This window comes from Helianthus annuus, chromosome 12 (genome assembly GCF_002127325.2).
Source record: "Helianthus annuus cultivar XRQ/B chromosome 12, HanXRQr2.0-SUNRISE, whole genome shotgun sequence".
Taxonomy (NCBI): domain Eukaryota; kingdom Viridiplantae; phylum Streptophyta; class Magnoliopsida; order Asterales; family Asteraceae; genus Helianthus; species Helianthus annuus.
Window position 1 is genome coordinate 73,286,273 of NC_035444.2, and position 16,228 is coordinate 73,302,500.

Here is a 16,228-nt window from a genome sequence, read left to right on the forward strand (position 1 = left end):
ATTGGAGGAAGAGGTTCCTTGTTCCTTAGGTGTACTATCTAATTTGCGGTAGATAGCAGAAATCTTTTGTTTACCCATACTGTAATTTCAACAATTAATAAGTTAATGCACATATATTCACAGAATGACAAATAAAATTTTTCCTAATTGTAATAGGCTTAAATCAATTAGAACAGTGAGTTTAATCAGTAAGCTTAAAACAGTGGCTCTGATACCACCTTATTTCTGTCACGGCCCCCGACCTGGTTTGACCCGTTTCAGGAGCCGCGGGACAGAAATCCCGTGGTATTTAATTTAGGCGACAGCGGAAGACTTTTAAAACAGGATCTTTTAATAATTGAAACTGCCCGTTTCATAATTTAGGGATAAATTCCCGTAATTTACAATAATGTGATTTCTCAGGGAAATCTTTATTTTTCAAAACATGTTTCTTTTATTTATTTACATTGAGCCACTTTTCTAAGCTGAGAGTGCTCCACGGCACTTTTCCTTGCTCACAACAGATCACCTGAAACATGTTTGAAAAAGGTTTTGTCAGTGGGGAAATACTGAGTGAATCATTCAGTTTATAAAAACGACGCATTTGTTATAATTTACAGTATTAAGGGGAATTACAATGTTTCTGATATCAAACCAACTACCCACAGTACTTGTCACTCGACTACCCATTGGCTATCTCGTTGTCCAAATGGTGTCTGTGACTGTGGTCAGATCACCCCTTGGCTAACTCGTTGTCCAAGTGTGACGGGAAATAAGTAATGTATACAAAACCCCACATACCGGCTGTAATTTGGTGAGTACATAGACTTAATCCCTGTAATTATAACTTAAAATAGTTTGGAGTTTTGTAAAGCATATTTGATAAAAAGAGAATGACTCACTTTGCAGATTTTACGAGCAGAGTTTAAGCCTTACTGATTTGCCTGTGATTAACCTAATTTAAATAAAATGCACACACAAACGGGTTAGTAACTAATTCAGCAGTTACGTCAATTCACGAGATTAAACCCTCACAACAATTAATAAGTGAAATACTTAATAATTCAATGGATTCACAACGAATGACAGAGCATAGTCCGAATTCGAACAGCACTCAAACATTCAAGTCGAAATCACAATGAATAACAAAGTATCAGCTCAATTTGAGCAGCACTCAGACAATCGTTGGATAGTATAATCGATCGGATGTTGAATCGTAATAGCGATCGAGTTATTACCCTGATTGCGGCAGCACCTCGTGATTCGTGTGTGTGTTGGGGACTGTTTTGAGTATAACTCGACGTACACAGAAGGTATAAACGTCGTTCTAAAGGCAGATGGCAAGTCCCAAGGTCTACTATTTATACTAATTTTTGGGACTCCCTTACGGACCGTATGCCTGATCCCTTACGGTCCGTAAGCTAAGCAGTCTAATTATAGGCTGCCTAGGCTCGGGACTAGCTTGCATGAATCAACTATTTTGGCCAATCAGCTTTAAGCAACGTATAATTTAGATAATTATTCAACTAGGGTTTGCCCCCCTTGAGTTTTAGGGGCCCTGATCCTGATTCCGATTGTTCTGAAAATTTTAGGGCTAATGCAGAATTACTTGGGTGTCTCAATTAGGGTTTTCTTTTTGACTAATTATCGTCCTAATTATTGATTTTAGTGACAGTTGTTACATCCTCCCCACCTTGAGAAAAATCTCGTCCTCGAGATTTACTGAAATAGATGAGGGTACTTTCGCTTCATCTCTGATTCCAGTTCCCAAGTGTACTCTGGTCCTCTCCTGGATTCCCATTTGACTTTCACTAGCACTAGTCGTTTGTGTTTGAGAAACTTAATCTTCCGGTCTTCTATTTGTAGGGGTTTCTCTACGAATTTCAGCTTTTCATTTACCTCTATATCTTGAAGAGGTACTACCAGGGATTCGTCTGATAGACATTTCTTGAGATTGGATACATGAAACACATCATGTACTCCAGCTAATTCTTCTGGTAGTTGTAAACGATAAGCTACTGGTCCTATTCGTTGGATCATGGGGAATGGTCCAACATATCTTGGACTCAGTTTTCCTATCTTACCAAATCGTACTACTCCTTTCCAAGGAGATACTTTTAATAGTACTTTGTCTCCGACTTGGAATTCTAACGGCTTGTGGCGATTGTCTGTATAGCTCTTCTGACGATCTCTAGCAGTCTTCAGTCTTTCCTTGATTTGTGATATCTTGTCAGTAGTTTCTTGCACAATCTCTGGACCTGATAATTGACTTTCTCCTATTTCTGCCCAACATACGGGAGTTCTGCACTTGCGTCCATACAGTGCTTCAAATGGAGCAGCTTTGATGCTTGAATGATAACTATTGTTATAGGAGAATTCAATTAATGGTAAATGGCTATCCCAATTACCACCAAAATTAATTACACATGCTCGGAGCATGTCTTCTAGGGTTTGTATCGTCCTTTCACTTTGTCCGTCTGTTTGAGGATGATATGCAGTACTTAAATTGAGTCGAGTTCCCATTGCCTCCTGGAAACTTGTCCAGAAACGGGAAGTAAAACGACTATCTCTATCTGATACAATGGAGAGTGGGACTCCATGTAAGGATACTACTTCATCTACATACAACTTGGCTAACCTTTCCATGCTAAAGGTTTCCCTCATTGGTAGAAAATGAGCTGATTTGGTTAATCGATCCACAATTACCCAAATAGCATCATTACCTTTTCTGGTTTTGGGTAACTTAGTAACAAAGTCCATTGTTATGAGTTCCCGTTTCCATACAGGCATTTCTAACTGTTGTAGTAGTCCTGAAGATTTTTGGTGTTCTGCCTTAACTTGCGAACAGGTAAGACACTTGGTTACATATTCAGCTATGTCCTTTTTCATTCCTATCCACCAGAAATTATTTCTTAAATCTTGGTACATCTTATTGTTTCCTGGATGTACAGTATACCTAGATTTATGTGCTTCTTCTAGAATTTTATTTCTTAATTCTCCCTGCTTAGGTACCCAAATTCGTTTCTTGTGGAATCTCCAAATTCCATCCTTTCCTTGTTCTAGTTCCTTTAAGTAACCTTTCATTCCTTCGGCATCGTCCTTGATTGCCGTTCCTTGAACTTTCTTTAATTGTTCCATTAAATCTAATTGTAGATTTAACCAAAGAGCACGAACTCGTTTTTGCTTTTCATGATACTTACGACTTAAGGCATCTGCTACTACGTTTGCTTTCCCTTCGTGATATTGAATATCACAGTCGTAATCACTTAGGATTTCCATCCACCTTTTTTGCCTCATGTTTAATTCTTTTTGCCCAAATATATACCTTAAACTTTTATGATCTGTATAGATAGTAAACTTACTTCCGTACAGATAATGTCTCCAGATCTTAAGGGCAAAAATTATGGCTCCTAACTCTAGGTCATGAGTTGTATAATTTTCCTCGTGCTTTTTCAACTGTCTAGAGGCATACGCAATTACCCTTTTGCGTTGCATCAACACACATCCATATCCTAATTTTGAAGCATCACAGTATACTTCAAAATCTTCGGTTCCTTCGGGTAAAGCTAAGATTGGAGCGTTCGTCAATTTGTGCTTTAGAATCCTAAAAGCTTCTTCTTGTCTAGGTCCCCATTCAAACCTAACTACCTTACAGGTTAGCTTAGTCAAAGGTACAGCTATTTTAGAGAAGTCTTTAATAAATCGTCTATATTATCCAGCTAATCCTAGAAAACTTCTAACTTCCATAGCCGTTCGTGGAACCTTCCAATTGGTGACTGCTTCTATTTTAGCAGGATCTACGTGAATTCCTTCGTGATTCACCATATGACCTAAAAATTGTACTTCCTGCAGCCAGAATTCACACTTCGAGAATTTGGCATAAAGCTTTTCCTTTCTTAACAAGGTTAAGAGTGCATGCAGGTGCTTACAATGTTCTTCCTGACTTTTGGAATAAATGAGTATATCGTCAATGAACACGATTACAAATTTATCCAAGTATGGTTTACAGATCCTATTCATCATGTCCATAAATGCGGCGGGAGCATTTGTTAATCCGAAGGGCATGACTGTAAACTCATTATGACCATACCTAGTTCTGAAAGCAGTTTTAGGTATGTCCTCCTCTTGCACTTTCAGCTGGTGATATCCAGATCTTAAGTCTATCTTAGAGAAACACCTAGCTCCTTGTAATTGATCGAAAAGATCATCAATCCTAGGTAATGGGTATCGATTCTTAATTGTAACCTTATTCAATTCCCTATAATCAATACACATTCTCATCGACCCATCTTTCTTTTTCACAAACAACACTGGTGCACCCCAAGGGGATGAACTAGGTTGTATAAATCCTTTGCTTAGTAATTCATCTAATTGCTTTTTCAATTCTAGCATTTCAGTAGGTGCTAATCGATAAGGTGCCTTAGCTATTGGTGTAGTACCTGGAATTAGATGAATTCTAAACTCTACTTCCCTATCCGGTGGTAACCCAGGTAATTCTTCTGGAAAGACATCTGGGTATTCTGAAACTATAGGAATGTCCTGGAGTTCCTTACTTTTAGTGTTAATGATTACAGAAATCATATACACCATTTCTTGTTTCCTTGAATAACTAGCCAATTTCATTACTGAAATGAATTTTAATGGCTTCCGAGGTCTATCTCCTGTAATTAAGATTACTTCTCCTGTGGGGGTACGGATTTCTACGGAATTCTTATCACACAGGATTCGAGCATGGTTGGCGACTAACCAATCCATTCCTAATACAATATCGAATCCGGCTACATTCATAGGTAACAAGTTTGCAGAAAACTATGGCCTAACAGTTCTATCTTTCCTTCTTGCAATACCTTATCTATGTTGACAGAATTTCCATCTGCCGTATCGACTGTAAAAATCTGCCTAAGAGTAGTTAGAGGTAAGTTAAGAGCTTGGCAGAATGCAGTATTAATAAAACTTTGGTTTGCACCAGAGTCAAATAATACTTTTGCATAGACGTTATGCACTATGAACGTACCCGCTATCACGTCTGGAATGAGTTCGGCTTCTTGAGTGGTCAGCTGAAATGCGCGAGCATTTTTCTTGGTTGTCCCTTCAGCTTGTTTGCCTTTATTATCTGCGGTTCTGACTAGCTTAGGGCAGTCGGGTTTGATATGCCCTGTTTCTCCGCAGTTATAGCAAATTCTGGTTTTTTTTTCCTACAATCCTCCTCACGATGTCCTCTTGCCTTGCAAAGGTTGCAAACTATATTGCATTGCCCACAGTGTTTCTTATTGCAATTTCTGCAGACAGGAGGTGATGAGGATTGCCCTGTTCCTCTTCTTTTGAAGCGGTTATTATTACCCATACGAAATCCTTGGGTAATCTTTTGAGCCAATTCTTTCTTTCGATCTTCTTCTCTTGTGCGCACCAGTTCATCGGTTAAGGTGTTAGCTAACTCTACAGCATCGTCAATAGTGCGTGGTCTCGCAGCTTTAACGATGTTACGGATTTCTCCGATTAATCCCCAAATATAACGGGAAATGAGTACCGGTTCTGGCGAAGCCAAGTTAGGTACTACTCTCGCATATTCGAAGAATGTCGAAGTATATCCCCGACAGTCGACGCCTATCATACGATGACTCAGGAACTTGTTTGCCATTTGTTCCTTTTCGTATTCGGGACAGAATTTTCTTTCTACAAGACTCTTAAATTCTTCCCAATTCATTGCATAGGCCATTCTTCTTCCTTTTGCTTGTAGTACTGTGTTCCACCATTCTAGCGCCCCTTCTTTGAACAGATTTGATGCATACATCACTTGATCTTCTTCAGCACATTTACTTATTGCAATTACTGCTTCGGTTTTCTCTAACCATCGTAGTGTTGCAGTTGCCCCTTCATTACCTGCAAATTCTGCTGGTTTACAGGCAAGAAATTCCTTGTAAGTGCAACCAGGCGTTGCAGCTTTCATTTTCTTAGGGAGTGGGGCCTGTTGCGGATTGTTATCATGATTATCATGATTGTCGCCTCCATTTACACTATGGCTAAAATTATCTTCTTGAGTACGTTTACTAGGAATGATTTGTTGGGATTCAATAGGTTTCCTAGCAGCAGCCATGATTTCTGGAATAGCATTGGCTATCCCTTGAGTGATGATATTTTCAATATCTTGTCTAGTCATGTATTGGTTTTCCTGATTTTGCTCAGACTGATTCTCTTCATTAACTGGTTCATTACTAGCGTTTTCCATCTGATAATTGGTATAAGTGTAATTTATTAGTATCTAATTATTGGTAACAAAATCAGCACAGATAACACATAGATTATTACAACATACAAATATAACCAAAATTGTCGATGCCTCGACTTCTGTTTTGTTTTATATATTATACCTGCTTCAATACACACCTTTTATCTTACATTGTTTTATTGCCCATTTTACAGAGTTAGTTTTACTGTATTAGTTATAATACAAACAGACTTTTCCAACCCTCCCCACTATTCTTGGATCAACTGACAATTCAGTAGTGATGTTCCCTTTCGTCATACTTCCAGGAAATCTGCTCCCCAATTTCCCTGATCCTATTCCCAGTGCCAATCAGTTCTTCACCAAACTGATGCAGTTCAACTAAATTTTCATAGCTCATTGGCGGATTAGGGATAGGTTCTGGATCAAACTGTGGGAGAAAACTATAGGGACTATTGACTATATTCTGGAATTGCCAGTCATTGGTCCACCATTCTTCCATTTGGCCTAATGGTCGTGTGTGTACTAGTGGGTCTGGAATAACTGGTTCTAGGTTTATTGGGAATTGGGCTATAGCAGGATAAGAGAAGAGATTATTGTTGACAGGCTCTATGACGTCACAATTGGCCAGTAGACGGTCTATTTCGTCCTGGAATGTGATCTCCTCTGGCTGTTTAGAGCTTTCTCCGATCTCTATTCCCTTTTACTTTAGGTCTATCCCTATTTCTGTCCCTACTGGTTTGGAACTTTCTCCAGTTTCTATTTCCTTTCCCTTGCTCACACTTACATGATTTTCTATTTTAGGGAGTCTTCTAGGTTTCCTTCTGCGCACTTTTTGCCACCCTACATATCTTCTCCTCTTTTTAGGTTTTGCTTTTTCCAGCGGTGGAGCTTGGAATTCCAAAGGTTCCTCTATGTCAGCAATGTAACCAGTGAAGTTGTGGGAGACTTCAATTGGCACAGGATAGAGGTTGAGGTTCTGAAACGCCTCGGATAGCTCACTCATGCTGTGTAGCATATATGCAAAATGCACAAAAATGCTAAGTTAAAACTTTGGAACAAAGTTTAACAAATAAACATTTTTATTGCACACCAATTTGTACAACATAATAGCAAACAGAACACACTCAGATTTATTTATTTATTTACTGGGAAGTACTTATTTCTAGATTTAGAGTTTAAAGATTTGCATTTTCTGCTACGGTAGCGAGCAGATACAGATTTGCCCATTTTTCATCTAGGTTATTTTCCCCTGGTGGATTATTGCTAATTTCCTGAATCTCTGGGTTAAACCTCACTCTCTTGGTTTGGGGTTTCTTTTTCTCTTGACCCTTCCTAATAATCAAATTCCTTTTCTCCGGGGTAAGCGGGTTTTCATAATTTGCCTTACGGACAAAGATTCCTTCCTCTAACTTGATGGGAGAATTGGAGGAAGAGGTTCCTTGTTCCTTAGGTGTACTATCTAATTTGCGGTAGATAGCAGAAATCTTTTGTTTACCCATACTGTAATTTCAACAATTAATAAGTTAATGCACATATATTCACAGAATGACAAATAAAATTTTTCCTAATTGTAATAGGCTTAAATCAATTAGAACAGTGAGCTTAATCAGTAAGCTTAAAACAGTGGCTCTGATACCACTTTATTTACTGGGAAGTACTTATTTCTAGATTTAGAGTTTAAAGATTTGTATTTTCTGCTACGGTAGCGAGCAGATACAGATTTGCCCATTTTTCATCTAGGTTATTTTCCCCTGGTGGATTATTGCTAATTTCCTGAATCTCTTGGTTAAACCTCACTCTCTTGGTTTGGGGTTTCTTTTTCTCTTGACCCTTCCTAATAATCAAATTCCTTTTCTCCGGGGTAAGCGGGTTTTCATAATTTTCCTTACGGACAAAGATTCCTTCCTCTAACTTGATGGGAGAATTGGAGGAAGAGGTTCCTTGTTCCTTAGGTGTACTATCTAATTTGCGGTAGATAGCAGAAATCTTTTGTTTACCCATACTGTAATTTCAACAATTAATAAGTTAATGCACATATATTCACAGAATGACAAATAAAATTTTTCCTAATTGTAATAGGCTTAAATCAATTAGAACAGTGAGCTTAATCAGTAAGCTTAAAACAGTGGCTCTGATACCACCTTATTTCTGTCACGGCCCCCGACCCGGTTTGACCCGTTTCAGGAGCCGCGGGACAGAAATCCCGTGGTATTTAATTTAGGCGACAGCGGAAGACTTTTAAAACAGGATCTTTTAATAATTGAAACTGCCCGTTTCATAATTTAGGGATAAATTCCCGTAATTTACAATAATGTGATTTCTCAGGGAAATCTTTATTTTTCAAAACATGTTTCTTTTGTTTATTTACATTGAGCCACTTTTCTAAGCTGAGAGTGCTCCACGGCACTTTTCCTTGCTCACAACAGATCACCTGAAACATGTTTGAAAAAGGTTTTGTCAGTGGGGAAATACTGAGTGAATCATTCAGTTTATAAAAACGACGCATTTGTTATAATTTACAGTATTAAGGGGAATTACAATGTTTCTGATATCAAACCAACTACCCACAATACTTGTCACTCGACTACCCATTGGCTATCTCGTTGTCCAAATGGTGTCTGTGACTGTGGTCAGATCACCCCTTGGCTAACTCGTTGTCCAAGTGTGACGGGAAATAAGTAATGTATACAAAACCCCACATACCGGCTGTAATTTGGTGATTACATAGACTTAATCCCTGTAATTATAACTTAAAATAGTTTGGAGTTTTGTAAAGCATATTTGATAAAAAGAGAATGACTCACTTTGCAGATTTTACGAGCAGAGTTTAAGCCTTACTGATTTGCCTGTGATTAACCTAATTTAAATAAAATGCACACACAAACGGGTTAGTAACTAATTCAGCAGTTACGTCAATTCACGAGATTAAACCCTCACAACAATTAATAAGTGCAATACTTAATAATTCAATGGATTCACAACGAATGACAGAGCATAGTCCGAATTCGAACAGCACTCAAACATTCAAGTCGAAATCACAATGAATAACAAAGTATCAGCTCAATTTGAGCAGCACTCAGACAATCGTTGGATAGTATAATCGATCGGATGTTGAATCGTAATAGCGATCGAGTTATTACCCTGATTGCGGCAGCACCTCGTGATTCGTGTGTGTGTTGGGGACTGTTTTGAGTATAACTCGACGTACACAGAAGGTATAAACGTCGTTATAAAGGCAGAAGGCAAGTCCCAAGGTCGGCTATTTATACTAATTTTTGGGACTCCCTTACGGACCGTATGCCTGATCCCTTACGGTCCGTAAGCTAAGCAGTCTAATTATAGGCTGCCTAGGCTCGGGACTAGCTTGCATGAATCAACTATTTTGGCCAATCAGCTTTAAGCAACGTATAATTTAGATAATTATTCAACTAGGGTTTGCCCCCCTTGAGTTTTAGGGGCCCTGATCCTGATTCCGATTGTTCTGAAAATTTTAGGGCTAATGCAGAATTACTTGGGTGTCTCAATTCGGGTTTTCTTTTTGACTAATTATCATCCTAATTATTGATTCTAGTGACAGTTGTTACAATGAGAGCTCAGGTTGGAACTTCCGTTCAGACAAAGAGATGATGGCTCGACTTTTGGTGTGTCCCGTTTGGGGATCTTTTCTTCAACAGCACATGATTAGCATTTTTCAATGTTTCATTATTTTTTATACTGAGGGTGAGCTTAAAAATTTAAGTAGTGCAAAGTATTATACGAGGACTAGGCTATTGCTCCCGCAAAATCAGAAGTCCTGGTATAATACCCCAGATATCATCACGCACAAAGACCTAGTATGTCAGAAATAGAGAGCCTTTCAAACAAGATTTTAGGGGTTACCTATATATCCGAGAGATGTTCCCCACGAAATAAGCAAGTTTGATTTTTTAGGTTTATATCTCAAAAACAATCTACTGAGTGTATAAAAACCTATTGGCATATCGTCAGTGAGATCGTTTATCACATTTGACTTTCTAATTCTTTAGCGTGTTGTGATAGTCCACTGATGTATTATCATTTCCTCTTTTTACAGCAAAACTCTTTTTCATTTTCTCATGTTTTTCTTGTTTTCAAATTTTCTAATGTTTTTGGATTTTTTGAAATTCTTACTCCCCCTAAAATTCAAAATCATTTAAAGAAAATTTGATAAACTGCACAAGTAAAGTAACAAACTGATGCGAATCGCTTCAAATCTCCATCCACTTGGCTTAAACAATCAGAATTCCCCCTGACAACAAACTATTTTCCCATTATGATTTCAAAACACTTAAGTTTGTTTTAATCAAAATGGTTTTTCCGAAAAATTAGTTTTGTAGAAATTCACCAACCACTTGTAGGTTAGGAGATAAATTCATCACTTTGAATTTTTCAACCATTTGAATGAATAGTTAAATCAAGTTCAACTCAATGACCTTGATTAACCACATGTAGATGAAAACCACTTGTAGGTTCACTTAGCAACCCTACCACTTGTAGATTGAAATATAACAATTTTGAATTTAACCACTTGTAGGATTTTCAAACAAACATATTTAAGAATGATGCCGATTCCTGCTCCACGATTACCAACTTGGGAGCTCCGGCAAGTCAGGATTTTAAGTAGAAAGTGCTTTCACCCAAGCCTGGCCAGCCTTGGGTGATTGTGATTCACCTCTATCCCACCATCTTTTTGATTTGTAAAACTCTTTAGCACCTTTCACCTTCTTGTCAACCATCTTCCCAAAAAAATGTTTTAGTTTTCCATTAAACACTTTTTCAACATCAAATTCTTCCTTAGCAGCAAAGAATTGATCTGATCTCAACCTTACCAACTTTCAACTTCAAGTTTTCTTTTGTCAACGGTGGAAAGTTTTCATCGTTCATTTCTGAAACGAAATTCTCATCAATCTTCTCAACAAATGACTCCTCTGACTTTGACGAGTCAGATTCATTGTCAGAACTACTTTCTGATTTAACAACCCACTTCTCTTTGTTCAAATCGACTTTTCTTTTGTAAAACCGTTTCGAACTTTCACCAACTTCGAAATTCAAATCTTTGAATTTTTTAAAACTTTCTGTTGGTTGTTTCTTTTCATCAACACATTTCTTTTCAACTTTAGAGTTATAGAAAACTCCCTGTTTTGTGTTGGTGCACTTTGGACAATTCCAAGCGATGTGTCCAACCTTTTGGCATCTGTAACAGGTTCGTCTTTCAACTCTTGGTACAGATATCTTCAACATATTCTTTTTCTTCTCAGCAAGAAACTCTTTGTTTGAATGTCTCCAAAAAGGTTTCTTCTCTTCTTCTTCTTCTGAACTTATACTTGAAACAAATTTAGTTTTTGGTTTATAAGATTTCTCATTTTTATGAGTTTCTAGGGGAAAGAAACCTAAACTTTTCTGGTTGAAATTACTGTTATGGTTTGATCTTTGTTGAAAACCTGAACCAAAACTGTAACCTTTTTTCTTGTTCAATCTCTGTTGAACTCTTGAAGTGTACTTTTTAGGTTTTTCATTAAGATTTACACCTTTTATTTCAGAAATATTAATTTTTGTTAATTTGAAAACCTATTTAATCATTTCAGTTTTGACACTTCTTATTGGAAATTCTTTATCAGAAAATAATTTGTCAGAATCTTTCAAAGTATAAGCTACTTTGAATGTTTCATCATTCAAATTATTTTTTAACAACAGAAAATCTTTATTATAAACCCGTTTGACCGGTGAACTCGGACTCTTGTCTGATGAACTTGAACTTTCAGATTTAGACTCCGACTTTGACTCTTCATCTATATCCAACACCTGATCGACCACTTTCTTTAATAACTCAGACTCATGATCAGTGTCAGACGCTGTGAATGGGACATCAATGATGTCTGGTAACTCATCAATAGTTTCAGACTTTAATTTTATATTGACAGCCTTTTTCAATCGTTTCTCATTTGGTTTTCTGGGAGAATAACTTTCATAGATTGGAGGCGGACACTTGTTATACTTGATACTTTGTTTCTTACCAGTATCCTCTTCCGTCTTTTTATCTTGAAAAGCTTCAAGACCTACAACAGTAGGATAAACTCGATCAATCAAATAATCACAAGTTGTATAACTCAACAACAATCTTTTGATTCTTTCACTTTCAATCTTTTCGAGTTCCAAATCCTGTTTCAACTTTTCACAATCTTCAATATACTCATTGATAACCTTCTGCTTAGTCATTAATGTTGAACTCATCATCGTCTGAGCAGCTCCCATTTCTAGATTTGTCTTGTTCAGACTGTCAACCGTTTTGTTTAGCACATCATACGACTCTTTTACATACTTCACATCAAACAACAATTTTTCTTTCAATTCTTCAAGTTCGCTAATCTCCTTGTCTTTTTCTTCACAATATTTGCATGATTCCAAGCATTTCAGACAAGATTTCGTGACTTCGACAATATTTTCAACCTCGATAATCTTCTCAACTTCAACTATCTTCTCAACTTCAACGATTTTTTCAACTTCGATGATTTTCTCAACTACTTTCTCCACTTCAACAATTTTCTCTATTTCCTTCTCAATCACCTTTTGAGTCTTCATTGGTTCTTCATCGAGTTCTACTTCTTCTTCCCACCCTTCAACTTCAACCTTATCTGTCAAATTTTCTTCAACTTCTGCTTTCTCAGCTTCCATTTCTTCCAATTCTTTTTCAGACGAGCAGCCCTTTTTTCTTTCAACATCTCAATTTTATCTGCAAAAAACAAATTAAAACTGAATGAGTCTAAACTTTTTCTAGCATTATTAATGTATTCTTCCTCATCATCGGTATCTTCATCACTATTTGATGATCTGAAAATCTTCGTTCTTTTTGGCTTAGATTTGACTTCTTCTTTTTCCAAGATTCGAGCAACAAGTCCTAAATCAACTGGAATGTATTTGTCCCAGCTAAAACCCTCTGCTACTTTTTCATCATCTTGATTTACAAGATAAGCTTTCTTCTTTCCCTCTTCAATTGCATGGGATGATGATGGTTGTTGAGCAATCTGATGAAAAATTGATTTTTGATAATAATCGTTCTTTCCAAACAGATCTTGTCTTCCGGTTGCTTCGTTATTTTTATATTCTCGTTTAAAATGCCCTTTTTCTCTGCAACGAAAACAAGTAACTTTTGATTTGTCAAACCCTAACAGAGACGTAGCAATCTCACGAAAATCATCTCTTCCGGTGATTTGTTGAAATTTTTCTGCTCTTCTTACAGCACTGGCTAAACACCACTTGATGTCCATTAACTCAAGTTCCTCAGCATCAATCTGATCATAATCCTCTTTAGTAAGCATTGGATTTCCGATTCTTCCAGCAACTAAGCTTTCATAAGACTCTAACATGGTAACAAGTGATGCCATCTGTTGCTTAGCCACTTCTGGAGAGAGATTTTGACCATTTTGAATATTCAACGTAACATTGCATTGCAGATTTGTTGAATTTTGTTGTTGAGGACTTGGTCTTGTAAAATTCGGATCAAAACTTGAATACGACGACGAATATCCACCAATCTGAGTTACAGTACTACCATTTGTTGCAGAAGAACTATCAGCACTGAAAGCAGTCTTAATCTTTGGACTTGGAGTAGTCTCAAATTTGTTTCCTTTGTAGTATAGACTAAGATCTTGTTGAGCATTTGGATTATTCATGATAGCAGTTTTCTGAATATCCAATTCATGTTCTTCAATCTTCTGAATGAACTTCGCCAAATTCATACTTTCAGATTTTCTCATATGTTTTAAGATCACCAAATATGTTCCCCATTTATTCTGTGGTAATGCATCGGCTAGCTTATCAACCCATTCATCGCCGTCTTTCTTTATTTCCAATCTTCCATTTCCAGAACAAGATGACAATATCTATCGATAGTCGTTTTTGTTGTTTCACCTTCAAAAGCTACAAACATATCAAATGATTTCTTTAGTAAAGCTTGTTTGTTCTTTATCATATTAACGCTTCCTTTAAACTTGTTAATCAACGCCAACCAAATTGATCTAGCAGTGGCTTCATGTTGAAGCAAAACAAAGATATCTTCTTTTACTGCTTGTTGAAGAATACTAATCATCATTTTTTCACTGGTGTATTTCAATTTCTCAACCTTTGAATAGTCACTGAAAGCTTTTTCAATTCCATGTTCATTTTTCGGCTTAACGTAATCTACATCTAACGAACACCATGCGTCAAACTTATAAGCTTGCACCCAGTTTTCAAATCGATTTTACCATCCTTTAAAATCTTCAATGTACATAAGCTTTGGCGGTTTTTGATAAGTTCCTGTCTCATTCTCACTGTAAACAGTTTCGGCAGCTGTAATTGGAGCAACTGGTGTAGCAAACGCATTGTAAAACTCTTCTTCCATGTTTCGGTAACCTGTTTCACAAATTCACAAAGTTCACACAAAATATAAGTTCACACAAAATGAGATCTCAAACTAAATAACTTGGTGCGAAATGGACAATTGGTGCGAAATCAACTTTGGTGCAAAATAGCCTCTTCAAGCGGAATGGCACTTTCACACGAAATGCAGGTTTCAAGCGGAATGGGTCCTCTGGTACGAAATGGAGGCCTATTTCGTACGAAATGAAATACTCAGTGTCTATTCCGTGCGAAATGAAATACAAACGGTCGATTTCGTGCGAAATGAAGTCCAAGATGTTGATTCCGTGCGAAATGGATTCAACAAAGATGATTCCGTCCGAAATGGACTATATCAATCCGTACGAAATGATGATGGCATCATCCTATCGGCCATAATTTTGTCAAATTGATCTGGTTTTTGGTCGATTTTAGGTCCAATTCTTTCAAGGATTCGATAAAACTGTGTTTTACGTGAAATTCAAGCCATTTTAACCGTGAAAACTTGTTAAATTTGAAAAAGAAGGTGTAGAAATCAGAATTTTGAAGAAAACAAGCTGAATTTGGTAAGAACTCTTCCTCCTAAGCTCTGATACCACTTGTAGGATCGAGAATCGATCTAAACGAGTCTATCAGAAGAGTTCTAATCCATATCAAAGGCGGAATTCAATGATATAGACTTGGAAACAGCTTGATTCACTCTTGAATTGCCTTGTTTATTGATATAACACAGATACAGATCAAACGACACGTCGGCAGCACTTTGGTACCGGAATCAGGAACGTTACAAATGTAATGGCAAGCTAGGTATATATAGGGAAAGCATTTCATACGAAATGGTCAAGAACCATTTCATGCGAAATGGCTTCTTGCCATTTCGTGCGGAATGAACCATCAACACTCAAACCTATATTCCTCGTATAACGTGCCCTGATCTATCATTCCTATTACAAGACTCGATACAAGAAGAAGTCGACAGACATATGCACCAACAGCTACAACTGCCAGAGGAAATGGCAGGAACACATGATGTATTTCATGTATCTAATCTCAAGAAATGCTTAGCCAATGAATCACTGATGGTGCCTCTTAAGGATATAGAGGTAAATGAGCAACTCAAATTTGTAGAAAAACCTCTACAAATTGAAGATAGGAAAATCAAGAATCTTAAGCATAAGAGACTAGTTCTGGTCAAAGTGAAGTGGGACTCCAAAAGAGGACCTGAGTATACATGGGAGCCTGAATCAGAAATGTAAAGAAAATATCCACACTTGTTCCAGTAGATCTCGATGATGAGCTATAAAACAAGGTGGGGAGGATATAACAACCCTAACGTAAACCGACACCCTCATAAATTTTCCGACACTCTAAAAATATTTAAAATATCCCAATATGTCTTAAAATATACCCCGTGGGTGAAAATCGAGCCTAAAATCCATTATGCTATTAAAAATAAATTAAAAATCAAATTTTTAAGTTGAGGCAGGCCGCGAATGCCACACCTCAACCTTACACGGGCCGCTAGAGATCGAAATGGTGGCGCAGCCCGGTGATGACACGTGTCATCATCGTGTCAAGTCTCGTCGCTGATCCGGACGAGCTACGCGTTTACCTGGGTTTGACGCGGGC

The 16,228-nt window shown here is 37.3% G+C and overlaps 1 protein-coding gene across 1 annotated transcript in view; it reads right to left on the minus strand.

Moving 5' to 3' along the window:
- The window catches only part of LOC110893113 (keratin, type II cytoskeletal 1-like), a 39,399-nt gene extending 25,506 nt beyond the window's left edge, over nucleotides 1-13,893 (minus strand). Inside the window, exons 1-3 of the mRNA XM_022140233.1 lie at nucleotides 13,586-13,893; nucleotides 12,746-12,932; nucleotides 12,358-12,697 (exon numbers count right to left, since the gene is read on the minus strand). Of these exons, the coding sequence (XP_021995925.1) occupies nucleotides 12,358-12,697; nucleotides 12,746-12,932; nucleotides 13,586-13,893 (835 nt within the window). The remainder of the gene's footprint in view (nucleotides 1-12,357; nucleotides 12,698-12,745; nucleotides 12,933-13,585) is intronic.
- Nucleotides 13,894-16,228: the final 2,335 nt, after the last annotated feature.